The 15,568-nt window shown below is 44.6% G+C and overlaps 1 protein-coding gene across 2 annotated transcripts in view; it reads right to left on the reverse strand.

Annotated features, from left to right (window-relative positions):
- Positions 1-15,568, reverse strand: part of rerea (arginine-glutamic acid dipeptide (RE) repeats a) — a 106,004-nt gene that overhangs the window by 58,730 nt on the left and 31,706 nt on the right. For both annotated transcript variants that reach the window (XM_086048758.1, XM_086048748.1), the window contains exon 3: positions 13,486-13,556. In XM_086048758.1, coding sequence (XP_085904884.1) covers positions 13,486-13,556 — 71 coding nt within the window. The remainder of the gene's footprint in view (positions 1-13,485; positions 13,557-15,568) is intronic.

Below are 15,568 nucleotides of genomic sequence, written 5' to 3' on the forward strand. Positions count from 1 at the left end.
CGGGGCGGGACCAATGGGGAAGCGACAGCCAAACAAACAAATCCTCACATCCTCCCGCGGTGTTGGAATGGAGGAGAATGCTCAAAATGCGCCGCTTCGGCTGGTGATTGACACAAAGCCTCTTGTTTACCGCCGCCACTGAGATTTGCATACGTTTACCATATCCTTCCCTGTCCCCCCCCCCCATGCGTAACCCCATCCCTGCGTGACGGGGATATTACCCCACCCTGCTGCTATGATATTGATCAGCCTCCTCCCTCACACTCCCCTTCCTCTCTTCATAACCCACTGCATTGATTCCACCTCTCCCTCTGAGGCCGGCAGCTAGGAGTGATTACACACACAGCTCACGCACACGCACGCCCACACACCAACGCTGCTGTCTGAAGCGCGCGTACACACACACACACACACACGCCAATCTTTGGTGGTGTATGTGGAACTGTGCTTTACTCTGGGGGCTATGAAGCTAAGTGGCTGTTGCAGCAGCCTGTGAAAACACAGTTTCTTTTCATTCAAGGTAAGCAGTGACTGCAAGCTTAGCATTACATATTACCATAATAAATACGGCCAGTATAGCCTGTTAGCATCGCGCATCCACGTGCTGGCTAGCGGCCGTAATGTGCTCTTGTGGTTTTTGTGAAGCTGGTGCTAAAGATGGCTGTGGTGGGACTTGACAGGTGGGCTTCAGACACCTTGTGATTCTGTGCAGAGCCACGCTGAGCAGATACACGCTCCTTATATGGGTCTGCAGTGCTGCACTCCCCAACCAGCTCAAACCAAGCCCTCTCCAGTCAGGGTAGTTATGTGGAGCAGCAAACCAGCGGATGCCACAGGCATAAATGCAAAAGATAGACAAAGGATTTTAACACCACTGTGTGAACCGGACACCATTGAGGGAGATTTGACATGCTTCAATGACCTAATCTGTGCCAGCAGCCTGTTGCGTAGCTAAATAAACCACCCACCTGAAACGGCGGACAAACTAAAGGGGAGGGGGACAAAAACAACGTCTCTTAGCAGTATGGCATACATTCTGCAAAGTGGACCACCATTCTTGCTAAGGACATTTAATTCGTGTTTTAATGACGCTGGCGTATATTCAATCACGCTCCAAACGTCCCACCCCGACTACATACTTTTTCTTCTCTCGTGGTGGGCTGCATCTCAAGTGACAGCAGAGCATATCGCAAACAAGCTGTCGGATACACCGTTTTAGCTGATAACATGCAATTGCAGTGAGGGTAAGAGCATCTCTTTCTAACCTCCGCCAAGCACAGCAAACAGTGTACAGTAACATCCAATCCAAACCCTCACCCCCATTTGGCATTTCGATGGCATTTTAGCATGGCAGCAAACAGTTTGCACCTAATTATGGCCAGTCGCTGCTGCATTCCGACAGCCGTCCACAATACGAGCGGCACTATTATTTCCATTCTTTTAAGGCTAACCCGCACCTCTGCCATTAGATTTAATGTTCAGGTGTGCCGGGGGTAAGTGCTTTAGGTAAGGAAAGTACAAGCAAAGCGGGCCGAACAAAGTCGATGTGTGCGCTGGATCAATAGTGTTCGGCAAGGTTTTCTTCCTATACTTTTCGCTGTTCAATTAGCACTTTTACTGCTTGCGAGCAGCTCAAAGCAATTACTTTAATTGTCTTATCTAACAATAAAAACAATCTGTCTCTAATTAAGATACCGCGCCTGAAATTGAGGGTCTTACAAAGGAAAACACAAAAATAAAATATACAACAAACACTTGAGTGAATCATATGTATTAGAAGGGAAAACAAAACAACACAGTCACAGGCACTTCTAAGTAACAAAACATAAACATATGAGCTGAGCGTTTTTAAAAAAAAAAAGCACACAATTCCCGCGCGGGGTGGGCTGGGGCGTTGGAGGGGGAGGGGGCCGCAACGACAGAAGACCCTCTATAGAAAATGCACAACTAGACGGCATCAATCACTTTGCCAATTCCTTGACAATCACATGATGTACTAAGTAAATCAAGTCAATCAGTATTACCTGAAGTAAGGGGTTTTAAACCCTGCATGCTGAACCAGCTCCAGTAAATGGTCCACTCCACTCACAATGCCTCGAAGCAAAAGATTCATCACAGGCACCAGACAGCAGAGGAGAGGGATAAAGGGGACGTCGGGGGAAGCCATGTGGAATAAGGTCAAGAATGCCATAAGGTATGGAAAGTGGAAAACGATGTGAAACCCACAAAGCGTTATTCAGCCCCAAATGGATGGACATGCGGGTGCACGACGAATGGGTAGTGCAGCTTAACAGATTAAAGCCGATCGGAGTCAACCTCAGTCACGGCTTTTACAAAAACTTCAATTGCGGTTGTTTTGGACACGGTATTAACGTGCCCATATACAAATGTCATTGAATAAAAACAGAGAATTGACAGCTGTTCAAAAAGGGTACTTAGTGTTATTACCGGTGATAATTTCATCTAGAAAATGTAACAATCGGCAAAATGCTACATTTTCACCTCCCTCCGCTCTGTCCGTACACAAGCGTTAACTAGCTTCTGGAACAAAGGCAACCCTGTTCACAAACACAACACTGGCAAGCTGCTAAGTACATTCTGATAATGAGTGTGGCAGGACCAGAAATGAGTGCAGCTACAGAGAAGACAGCCGCCCTTTGACTGTATTCTCTAATTCAAAGAGTGTTTATGCTACTTCACAGCAGCATTCAACAGGTACTTTCAAATTCCACCAGAGATGACCATGTTTGGCCCACAATGGGAATGGCAGGACCACAATGGTTGGAAACGTGGGCACTGCACTACTGCAATAGTTCATAAAAAATAGTCGTTTTGGTTGATGTTGATGGTAATCAATCATGACGCACTCCAAACTTTTTCCTACCTTGTCAGTAGAGTGGTACACTCAATAGGGCAACGGATGCTCTGAAGGCAATTTGACTCAATATTTCACGGAAATATGCATTTGAAATCAAAACGTGTCAAACACGGTCATGCTTGACCATAGATGTTGCATGCCACATAAGCATAAGCTAGAATCAACAGATCGACTCCGCTATCAAAAGTTTTAGTTGAATTGACTCCATTTTATTTCATCAAGCGGTTGCACAAAGCAAAATCAACTGCATTGAGGCTGCACAATATATTGAAAAACCATCGACATCGTGATAATGGCCTATGCAACATGCATATTGCAAAGACACAATAACGGACCTGCAAAAGCTTATAGTCCAATAATGTGGTACATCTGTAGCGATGTTCCCTTCAGGGACAGAAACTGACTCTTTCTGAATCGTTTTGAGACGAAAAATGCACACCTCTGTGCAGAATCAAAAGGTGCACATATGGCGACGTGATACTCGAATATCATCCGCAGGCTGAGTGACTGACGGGCAAACAAAATTGAGTCTGAATCTTAAAAAAAACAAACAAAACATAGCAGTCACAAACACTGTGCGCGGAAATACAACGCCCTATAATTGGTGAAACGAGTGACAAATACGAACGCTGGAGTCTTTGAAATGTTGCCAAATGTTGTGAGTGAGGATATTACTGCAGTTTATGGACTAAAAAGCCGCATTTGAGTGTCAAGCTTCAGGATTCGGCGCTTGCCGTCTCCTGAGTATTGGTTATTGGGCAGCCGCAGCAAATAAATCTTTATGACACGTCAGATAAAAACCTCTCTTGGTTTTGTAAAGTGTTGCTTGAATACACTGTGTGGATTGTGCAAGGCATGAAAAAAAAAAAAGAGACTTTTTAATAAACTGCCTGGTATTCCTTTCATGATCAAGGCACGATGCGAGTCAGCTGCTTTAGATCAACACGCATTCAGAGGTGGTGAGGACACAAAAAAATAGCTGCGAGTCAAGCTGTAGCGCACGTACAGAATGGCAAGTGTGTGCGATGGCGAGCCGCTGGAGAAGGCAGCCTCTGGCGTGTGGACATTCCTCAGACCTCACAGCAATCTCAGAAATGTCCTCTTATCCTGTCTACTCTTCCCTTTGCCGTTTCCTTCCTTCTTTTTCTCTTTCTACTAGAGTAAATATGCACCATGTGTTCTTCAATGGGGGTTGTGAGGGAAGTGGGGCGGGGCGTGGGGGCTGCATAGGGTGCCTGAAAACGATACCACAGTAAATCTTTGTTTCCACAGCAATAGCCACCTTCACTCCTGTTGTATCTCAGTCTTTTTTATTGGCATGACACACACTGGGCAAGCTGCAAATTACCCCGAGTTGAGCTGAGAATCCACAGAGGAGGAGGAGGAGGAGGAGGAAGAGGAAGAGATGGGTTGAGAACGCAAAGGAGACAAGGAGGGGAAATGGAGAAATGTGAAGTGGGTGAAGACAAGGACGTGGTGTAAAATTAGTGGACTGTTTTTAGAGCAGAGGCCAATCCAATTAAAGCTTGACCAATCCCCGCAAATGTGTTTAGTGTCTGGTTACCACGGGCAGCTCGCGGTGGCCAAGCAAGGATAAGAGATCATCCAAAGACTACAATAGAATATAGCTAAAGCCGAAAAAGAAATAAGCAGAGTAAAAAGGATGGAATGAAACAGTCAATTACCGTAATTACAGCCACATTGGGAATTTGATGAAGAACTCACAAACACGTGTCTGATTAAATGAATTTAAAATGAATTCATTAACTCCAATGGGGGAGGACGATATGACGAAATATGAAGAATGATTTTGGCATGAGAGTTACATAAATGAGGGTTATGATGACAGTAAAATTGTTGCTCAGGGTAGGGAAAAAGTCATGAGAAACAAATTCTGGACTCATGGATTGCTGCCTCAGTTGGCACATGCAGAACCCGATTTAAATCTTTCTTCGTTTGTTCCCCCCCCCTCACAAAGAACATCCATATTGAATGCGTCACCAATAGACAATAAAACCTCTGATGTGGCAAGAAACGGTGCCCCGTAAACATCTTGATAAACATAAAACTTTAGTACTTGATAAACGTGCATTGTAAATGATGAGGCTGAAGAAAACGACAAGGTGCAAGAGTGACCATGAACCTTTACGACTGAATAATTCAGCAGTGGCGGTGACGGCTATTGATTCATCTTTTTTTGAAAAAGGCCTTATGAAAATGCCCCCTAGCCTGAAACCAACCAACCAACCAACCCCCACCGTTCAGAGACAGCACCCCAACCATATTTGGAAAAGGCAATCACCGCGCTAAAACTCTGGAAATAATACGACCGAGTGGGCAACTTGTTTCCATAGCAGCACTTAACTAACACAAATGGAGGGCTGTAAGGGGGCAAAAAAAAAAAAAAAAAGAATGATTGGGAAATATGTACTAAGAAGAATGGGGCTTGTTTTCAGGCCCACAAGGGAAGCTAAAAAGAGCCTTTTCTACCTACTGCGGCTGAGTTGTGTTATCTCGACGTTGCCATTTGTCATGCTTTATTTATTCATCATGGTGCTCTTGTGAACAATCAATCCAACCCCTCGGCCCAAAGAGACAGCGCCCTGCAGCCGTCTAAGAGACACAGTGCGCGAGGGGCTTGACTGGATCTGGAAAATGCGCCGGGCTTGCAAGCTGACACCCGCCTTGTCCGTCTAGTAGCGTGTGTGTACTTTGGCAAGTGTTGCTGAGAAACATCGCCTCCGCAAAATGACCCAGTGTTATTACAAGAGCAGCATTAATGGCTTCGTCTCAATGAAATATCAAGAGGAAAAAAGGGGATCGGGGGAGCATGTCGAACCGGTGCGGTGCTTACCTCACACGGGGGAATTAATCATCACTGTCATAATGGAGAAAGTCAAGGATAGTGGAAAAACATACTCCGCTCCCACCTTATAATATGGGGAGAATGAAAGGGACTATTTGTTATAGGAGTTGATTATGAAGTGAGGGGGGAAAAAAAATAAAAATACTTGACGCGTTAACCTGCTCTAGCCTATCGCAGGTAATAACGACAACCATTTCTGCACGTTTGAAGTGAAGTGTCAACCAAGGGCTATTGAGTGGTCGGTAGCTGTTGCTCTAATGCTTGCATTGCTTGAAGGCTGCCGCTGCTGCTCAATGGGGAACATTAAAGGCAGAATGCTTCAATCAAACAGCTTGCAGCAGGCTCAGCCGGCCGGCCATGTCTACATAGGCAAGATGCCCTTGTCAAAGCTGCTTCCTCTCGGCGAGAGCCGCTACTAGCGGACACTTGGAGACAGCTCCGTGCGGGCGCGCGCGCAAAATTGAGAAAGGCACAGGCTCCAAATGTTCTCGCCTGTGAAATGTAGCGGCTCGCTTACAGCCGCCGAGTGGACCGGGGAATTAAAAGAGGAGCTCAGCGATTCTCTGCCTTGCACGCCCATGCGATGCGCGCGCACCTAACGACTGCGGCGCCCCTTTCTCGAGAGAAGGCGCTGGCTGCCGTTCCACTTGATAAACATTAACAAGAAGTACGACTGATGGCGGTGCTCACTGATCCATAATTGCATTTCAAAATGTTCAGCGGGCGAGGGCGGGAGATAAAAAGAGGGAACACAGCACTTGAGAGTCACACGTGATGCCTGTCAAGTGAATCCTTTACCATCACGTCAATGGGAGAGACTGTTTGGTGAAAGAAATGCAAACGATTGTACGCGATAGGGAGGCATTTAGCCGTCCCTGGACTTGCCGCGGCACACGTCGCAGAGCACTTCAGACAAAGATAAAACAGATCCACAGAGGTCGGATCGGAATGACAACGCGACTGCACTCTCCAAAGCCACATTGAGTCATACAGCGAGGCCGCAGTAGCCAACCTAATTAACTCGAGGACATTGTTGCTTAGCTAATGATCTGCGCTTTGAAGTCCAGCACGGCTGCACACAGGGTCCACAAAAAAAAAACGGACAAGTTACATATTTGCGTCTTCATCAAACATGAAGACAAAGATGTAAGGAACACCAGTCACTCTAGCTTGGTGAGAGATGCTTCGTCTGAGTGGAGAGGAAGTGTACCGTTAGCCACACAAAACAAACCACAACCACACGGATGTCACAATTTTACTCGGAAACGTTGACAGCACACTGGTGTATCTGATCAAGTGCTGTTGTGTTGTCCAATGCGAGGAGTGACGCTGCAGTCATAAGAAGAGCCACCGGAGGGCCGGAATTCCTCACCAGGACCAGATGAGAATGGTAAGGCTGTTTAAACTTGACTGCTAAAATCCTTTTTCGCAAAACGAGCTCGCTTTTGCATTTACAAACATGCATACAATTGAGGACAAAATAAAAGGATCACATTCAATTTATTTTTAGGACTAACTTTTTGTATGTGTTATTTTTATTTTTTTTTTGAATTCAAATTGAGTATGTTTATTGTATTGGACTACACGCTGTTTAATTAATTAATTACATTGTGCTAAAAACGACTTTTCTGCTCTTCTGTAAATATCCGTATTTCACACAATTTGAAGTATGCTTAACTCAATCCATTACAAATGGACCTTTGACGTCTATAGCAGTCAATGGCAGTCAATGAGCTAATTGAGTTGAAATTTAAAAAAAATAAAGTTCCAATGGTAACAATAATATCCCTGTTATCTTTCACAAGGACAATAATACACTATTGCATGCGCAAATGCTACCTATATTCTAAAGTGAATGTAAGAAGACGGCGCTGAACAATATGCCACCATATCTGCCAGCTGATTGTTTCAACCAGCCATCCTTCTCCCTCTACCTCAATTGTCTCCTCAGTCTCCATTTCTCTCTCAATCCCATCTGTCTGTTCCTACGCTTCAACCCCCCCCTACGAAGCGCCCCCCGCCCCTCCCCACTCACTCCTCTTTATCTTCCGTCACTCACCTACCTCCTCCCAGCCAATGTTCTAGTCATTGTGTCCACGTCCTCAACACTCATTGACCCCCACCCCCAGCACTGCTCTGCTAGTATCTAACCTCATTTGCTGTTATTGGCCAAGTCAGCTGCGTTCAATCCTGGCTGCCTCCCCCTTGTTCCTTCCCCCCCCATCCTTGTACCCCGCCCTCTCTTGCTTATGAAGCGATTGCAGTGTTTCTCCCTCCAGGAACAAGGGAAGTATGCCAATGCACACACCCACACGCAGCCTCTTATCCGCCGTTTAATTACACAACACTGTTTAATACAATTCAGCAGTACAATTTTCACCATCACAAGGTGGAGGGTCTTTGTGTGTTTTGATGGATGCACCACCATATTTGTACATTTAAGTGTTTCTTGTGAAAATACACTGATGGGAGTGTGTGACTACAGTTTATCTATCCAGTAGTGTTTTTTTTTTGGGAGAGTATTACTATGTATTATTGCCCTTGATGAGACTGACAATTGTCTGAATTGCTTCAAAATGCAATTATAATCAATCCCACATAATCAACGTTTTCATGATAAATTAATCCACTATCAAAGCCCATCCTTAGTTTAATATACAATAGGGCTGCGCATAACGATTAATTGACAAGAAATTAATTCTAATTCAGTTACTGGTTTTGTCCACAAGTAAAATGTTAATCACAGTTTTCCCAAAGAAAAAGCAACAAAGAAGCTTTGTTAGAAAGATAATCAGTCACGTTTCATGGAGGACTACAGAAATCAGAGAATGTGTATTACCGAGAAGCTGATGATTTGGACAACGTCAAATTAAAAACCATAAGTCAACAATGAATCGATTGTAAAAAATAAATATCCATTAATCTGACAGTTGATTAATTGTCAAACCTCTAATATACATAAATAATTGGCCCGGTGCTCAAATTTCTTACTTGTACTACTCTTTGTTGAACACTGGTTAATAATGGGTGAAATGTCATCCAACTAGCGGCAGCGCTTTCTGTGCAGATATTTTAGCAGGGAGAGAGTGAAATGAGGTCAATACATCTTGATCAAGGTGTCAGAAAGGTTGCTGTAAGCGCTGCGGCGGCAGTCGGCGGCTGTTTAAACAAACACGGGAAGATGATTGCCCTGAGTTGCAAGATTTGTTTTTGCATACCGTCGCCGTCCTGTGAAAAACACTTACCTCCATATTTTTACATGGTGTTTCTGCATTACAGACATCGCATTAATGTGAATATTAAAAAAAGTTTCCAAAAATTGGAGATTTTTCACAGGGCAGCGACGATATGCTACTGTTGGCAGCCCTGCTCTGCTTGTCTTTAAGTGTGTGAGTAACATAGAGCGACAAGCCAGTGAATCATCTCAAAGTCGAAAATATCCTCTGAGCGAAAGGCAGAAAACGAAAGGGGCAGGCTTGAGTCCGCATGTACGAGACGGCAAGCGAGAGAGTGATGGCTGATTCTGTATTCCTACGAACTAATTGGATTCACAGATCATTAGCTAAAATACACGAGCGGGACAGTTCCAGGCTTGGATGGAGAGATGCGGAAAGGGAGAGGGCCAGGGATATTGATCAGGTTGTTTGGTTGGGGGTGGGGGGCAATGAAATTTCCTTCCCCTCGGCAGCGCCTTCAAAGCCCAGTCCCACACAGAGAAGGTGCGGGGAGATCGATCAATAGTTAACCTAGTTTGAAAAGAAGTGGAGGCAAGGGACAGATGTAGGGAAGAATGAGAAGATGGGAAATAAATTGTGTTAATGTCTAATGAGAGCTCACCTCCAAGTAACTTGTGGTCCGCTCTTTTCAATATGTGGTGGCAATAAGGCAGGAAATAAGAACATTTCAAGTGCAACAACAGACTTGCAAGAGAGCTTCCTGTCACCCCACCACCCCCCCACCCCCCAGGGAAAATTGTGTGACCCACCTTTGTGTTCAGGGGTGAATTTCAGCTTTGCAAGCGAGAATTTACAATTACTACCTAAATGATGTAATATTGTCCTCTGAAGACTATTTCATTTGGCAGACTAAACAGAGCTTTTTCAAAGCCGTTTTGTAGCCAGGCTTTTGTGATTAGGAGCCGGCCAGGCGAAGCTAAAAAACACACTTGTTTGGGAAAGCCAGCGGGGCTTGTTGTAGTAGCATCGGACTACAAGATATGTTCTGCTCAAACAAATTCATTCGTGCAGATGGCTGTTAATTAATTACAGGTGGACATTGTTGGTGGGAGGGTAGGGGGATGACAGAGCATAAGACACAAATGTAGAGTGAGAGAGTGAGTGAGAGGGGGGAGTGAGAGAAAGGTCAGCTGAAGGAGCAGAGTTTTATTTTATTTATTTTCATACTTTCTAGAGACTCATTTCTGTCTTGTCCAGTTCTATTCTGGTACTCTTGGGTCAAGATGGGGAACGTGTACATGTTTGTGTACAAGCTAGAGTTCGCTTAACCCATTTAGGCCGGGAGCGCATAAATGCGTTTCTACCATTAAAGCCGGGAGCTCTGTTGTGTATTTCGACCTTTACAGCTGGGAAAGCTTATACGTCATTTTTCCTTTTTTTAAGATATATGTTTCTAGACAGTGACGATATTGACGGCTTTGTAACACAATAGAGGATGGTAATTACTAGGGATCTATACATCATTTTTGTGATGGATTTAAGCAACTCGATTTTTCGATTAATTGAATCGATTTTCGATCAATCGTTACATCCTTAGTAATTACCACTTAATTTAAAATTTTTTTTTAAACTAGTGCTTCTTGTACTGACACTTTGTTTACATTTTTGATTGAAACAGTAAATAATAAACTCAAGCCTGTGTGAAAGCTATGTCTAAGCTCTCAAAATCTGCTACAGGGGCTGTGATATCAGTTATTTTGTAGGTGTTGAATTTCCGGGAAATGTTCAGGTTTTAGAGGGTGATTCTTAAGTCACCCTTAGGTTTTAGAGAGATGCTTCGCCAGGCGCTTTAAGGCCTAGATACACCAATCCGATGTCGGAGGTCGTGAAGCGTCGTGGCGTCTGATTGGTGTAGTGACCACCGCCGTAGCGTCGTAACCCGTCAGGAAGGGTCTCGTGGGCGTTTCAGCTTGTTGAATCGGCGACGTGAGTCATGACATTTGGTCACTCTGATTGGCTGTTAGCTAGCCAATCAGCACTCGGAGCACGAAGTGACAAATGCGGATAAACAGTGAGCACGCCTCCGCTGCCTTAATCTTCTTACAAGTACAAGAACGAGGGTTGACAATTTAAGTATTTCACGATACTGTGTCAAGAGCTTGAGGGTTTGCTTCGCGTGGGACTTCATCATGAGCGAAGAATAGGGCTGAATGCATTGTTTACGTTTTTATCATTCGCCTCCGGCAAACAGCTTTCCGGTTGGATTTTTCTAACCATGAGAAATGGTGACTACCGCCGCCGATGGTGTGGAGGAGTATTACATTTCACGCATGCGCAGAAGGTACTTTTTTGTTATGCTTCCCTTTTCATTTTTCAGGGTCACCCACAGCCCGAGGCCAATCACGGTGCACCTGGCGGTCTTCATTTTTTCGGCCCGATCCAGTCGGTTCGCACGTTTGCACCCAAAACAGTTGCGCCACTCCCAAACGGTGGCCATAGTGTGCGTACCGGCAAAGCCGACCCGCTATCACGGCCAGTGTCCGTGCGCTCGGAAGGGGTAGCCCAAATTGGTCTGAACCACCATGCGTGCTGAGCAGCAGAACGTCTGGGGCCTTTCCAATCATTTTTCTTTGGTTGAACTTTTATTTTTTGGACTTGACTTTCTTCCTCTTCCTGGCTCCCTGCAACGTCACTCTCCGGCTGCAAGCCGTTTTTCCCTCCGCGTCGAGCGACGACAATCAACACCCGTAAGTGCAGCTTGCAATTTCCTTAAGTGCATACAGTTGGTGCATAATTCAATGGGGAATCAAACAGAGCTTTGCACAAGTCAGTTAACCTTAACTTGGTACGCCAGCTCACCTTTCATCACATGCGCACGCACACCACACACCTCATCAGTTCCTCATTTTCCCTTACCTCCCAATCTTTTGATACTCGTTTTTCTTCTTTGATTTATTTAGGCTTGCCGTAGCATAGGATTTCTTTCTGTTTCTGTCTGACCATTGTAATATGTTTCGTATAGGTTTCAATAGCTGTCCCTCATATACAGAAATCTAGTGTGAATAGTGTGTGTTTGAATCAAAGTGTTAATCACTAATGCGGTAAATTGGATTGACATTTTTAACGTAGCTCCTTCATATATCAAGACTGAATTACGAGGATTTTTTCGTCCGTTTTTGTCCAAAGAATCAATCCAAAACGGGCGTGGTGCCCCTAGCGGCATTCGAGAGTTAGTGCATGCATTAACTCAAATCGCCGTCTATTTATTAAATAATATTTAATACCAGTATTTGCTACACGTTGGAACATCTCAGAAACTATCCGTCAAAACATTGTGGCTGCATTTGTTGGAACTTCAAATGTATATGCAAATAACGGCACCAACAGCTGTATTTATTTCTCTTACCATCTGGGTTAAGGACCGTCCATAAATCCACAAATTACATTATTATGTTCCGCAGTGACATATGTGGCACAAATCACCATAAATCCAATAAATGATTCCCCCTCACATTTTGACTGCTATAGCAGCTGGAAATGGTAAACCTTTGCATATAACACATCAAATTTTGCTGATACCTGTCATGGAGAAACTAGAATCTAGTTTCTCTCACAATTTATCCACGTTATATTTTATGTAGTTACTAGATGAAACAAATTGACAAAATGTGATGATATCTGTCATCATGGAGTAATAGGTGACATTTAAGTGGTATACATCGTCACAAAAAAAAAAATCAATAAAAGCACTTTATATGGGCTGGACATAATCTGAATTTCCTCACTGTTACATATTGCCATTGAATATCGTTGTGCAATGTTTGCAGAACATGTATGAAGCCGTTGAAAATATAAACAAGAGCTGTTTTGTTTTTTGTGGAATAACGTCAAATTATCAAAGTTTTTTCTGACAAAAAAGGAGATTTTTTTTTTTAAGACCATGGCGCCCACCCCTACTTATATAGCCAAAAATATTCACACAAACCACATGACATGAATCCACAACACACACACGTCCATATCAATACGGATACATACTTTTGCTAAACTGGTGTGTGTGTGTGGCCGCTTAGCTGACCTCCCATCGTGACCCTGGCTTTTGGTAGCCATTACTTGGGTCCCCTGGGGGTGGGCCGACACTAAGCAAGCCCTCGATGGTCTGTTGAAACAGCCAATCTACTCAAAGACGGCGAAGGCTCACTGGCAGCGGCAGGTGTACAAGATGCTTTGTTTGCAGATGCGTTAGACTGAATAAGTCGCAGTCGTCAGCTCACAACAAATTTCCAAACCGACCAGGCAAACAAATGAGTAACTATTCAGCAAAAGAGGTGGTTGGCCATTTTAATTGCAGGGAAAATGCAATGAGAATCAGTGGTCTCAAATTCATTTCGTGAACGCACTGACAAACATGTTTATTTGAACACTTCCACCCGACTGCGGTGTTCAATTGTTTTTTTGGAGCACAGCTCAACGATTTTGGTGGTTACATTACGTCCCAGCAACTCAGAGCCTGAGAGTGAGCGCACACAAACAAGACAGACACAGGAGGGAATTAAACTACTCACCAGCTTGAACTCTTGAATGCTACAAATGAAGTAGGGAGTGTTGGGCCGGCGACTCTCAATGTACACACAATCTGAAAGAAAACATAAAAGTGTGTTAGCACGAAGACGTTCGCACGTCCCAAGGCATTTGTGCTTTGATGCAGCTTAGCTCAGTCAGAAATCATTTGGAGTTTTGTTACCTCTGCCGAAAAGACATTTTTTTTTTCTCATTGAGTCAAATTCAATTGGAATGCGAGTAATAGGATTAAGTACTTTTGGAGCGCTACAAGGTTGCTTTTCCAAAGCAAACATTACGCCCAAGGAGAATTATGCCATTGTTCCACTCCATTTATACATCAGTGCGCAAAACTGGTTGTTAACCCTGACCCCCACCCCGCCGCTGTAACCTGGTTTGGCAAAAGTACAAGTGTTACTTGTACAGCACATCCAGTATAAGGAAAGCCATTCGCTGCCAAATGAAATAACGCTCACAAATGTAAAAAGCAGTTCTCTCTCAAAGTGTGCAAGGAGGCGGGACTGGTGGTGTAGCTGGGTCGTGACCCCCCCCCCCTTCCACTCTGCAGAACAAAAACATTCACGCTGCAGCCGGCAAAATACAGCGGACCACTTGAGAAAAGAACAGAGGACGATGAATTTGGAGGGGCTCATGGTGGCTGCTCCTTCTATACCTCCTTGCACCACACATGCTAGAAAATGGGCTCAAGTCAAAAAAGGCAATGGGCATATGACTACACATGCCTTACAGATTTGTTGATTTTTTTTTTCTTTTAAATATAATTTTAAGGGGATGAGAGAATCTCCATCTGAAAGCTCTGCGCTCCACTAGTGTTGCACTGAACAAACGCGGAGTTGTGCTACACCGCAGCTCTGTATTAATGCAACTCGACATCGTCATGAATGCAAACTAGTGTCGACTGACTCAACAGAATAATTGTTGGTTGCAAGCCCGTGAGTGCACATACATTTCACGCAAAAGCCAGAATCTTCAGTGATTATAATGTCCATGTCTAGTAGTACTTTTCATGACGTCTTTTCAACAAAGCACATCCCAAAATGGGATCTTCTTCTGTAGCCAATATTATCCCAATTCATAGTACAGAAAGTAAATCGGAATATATACGTAGATGCTATTTATTGCCTGGGCTGACATCTTAACACTACATGCGCAAGCCCACATTTTAATAGTCAGTCAAAACATGCTGCTCCATGGCTCCAAGCTCCCTCTCACAAAAGGTGTGCGGCAAGCGTTTTCTGTGACACGCGGTCTCTGTTATTTATGTTTGTGTCAGCTGAGTTATTGATCTGGCTGTGGTTTATCTTACTGCTTGCAAAAGGGAAAAAAGGAGTGGCAAAAGATATTTAATGGCCCTTACAGCCGAGAGCCCATTTGTAGAGGTGCGGCTGTCAATATACAACAGCTCCTGTGACATCACTGGCTTTGTTTTGAGGCTGTGCATGCGTGCGTGTGCGTGCGTGTGTGTGCGTTTGTAACCCCAGGGTGGGCTTGTTATCTGCTAAGGGGTGAATGAGCTGTTTGGAAGAGTAGGGTAAGGGGGAGGAGGGGGTTATCGCCCTCGCTGGCTCTGAGTGATGCATTATATCTCTCTCAATGCTGCCCTCTTTTCGTCACCCCCCCCCCCCCTCCCCCAAAAGCACTCCCTTATTTGCTCCCATCTCCCCACCATCCCATAAAGTCATTTACAAGATAGCATGAATGAAAATATCCATCAGTACTACTGTGCAATCTGTGAGTGACAGTGTCTGAGCATGTTGAGAGAGGCGGTCAAACAAGCAAGATCGAGGGAGGGAGGGAAGGAGGGAGGGGTTAGGTGCAGCGACTGGGGAGAGAGCGGAGAACAAAAGAGACGAATCTGAGCGAGATGACATGTAACTGAGGAGTCAAATCGGGGGAATTAGGGTTTAGTGTCCCTTCACCTCATCCGCGCATTGATTTAGAGGGGCCAGATCAGCTGTCTGTACACGAGATCACATCAACAGGCACGAATACCGGAGAGTGGGAGTGAAAATGATGAGTGCTAGAGAAAAAGATGGCGGCAGGGGAGGGGGGGGGGGGGGTTTGATC

Source organism: Filicampus tigris, chromosome 1 (genome assembly GCF_054856515.1).
Source record: "Filicampus tigris isolate MCC_2025a chromosome 1, RoL_Ftig_1.0, whole genome shotgun sequence".
Classification (NCBI taxonomy): domain Eukaryota; kingdom Metazoa; phylum Chordata; class Actinopteri; order Syngnathiformes; family Syngnathidae; genus Filicampus; species Filicampus tigris.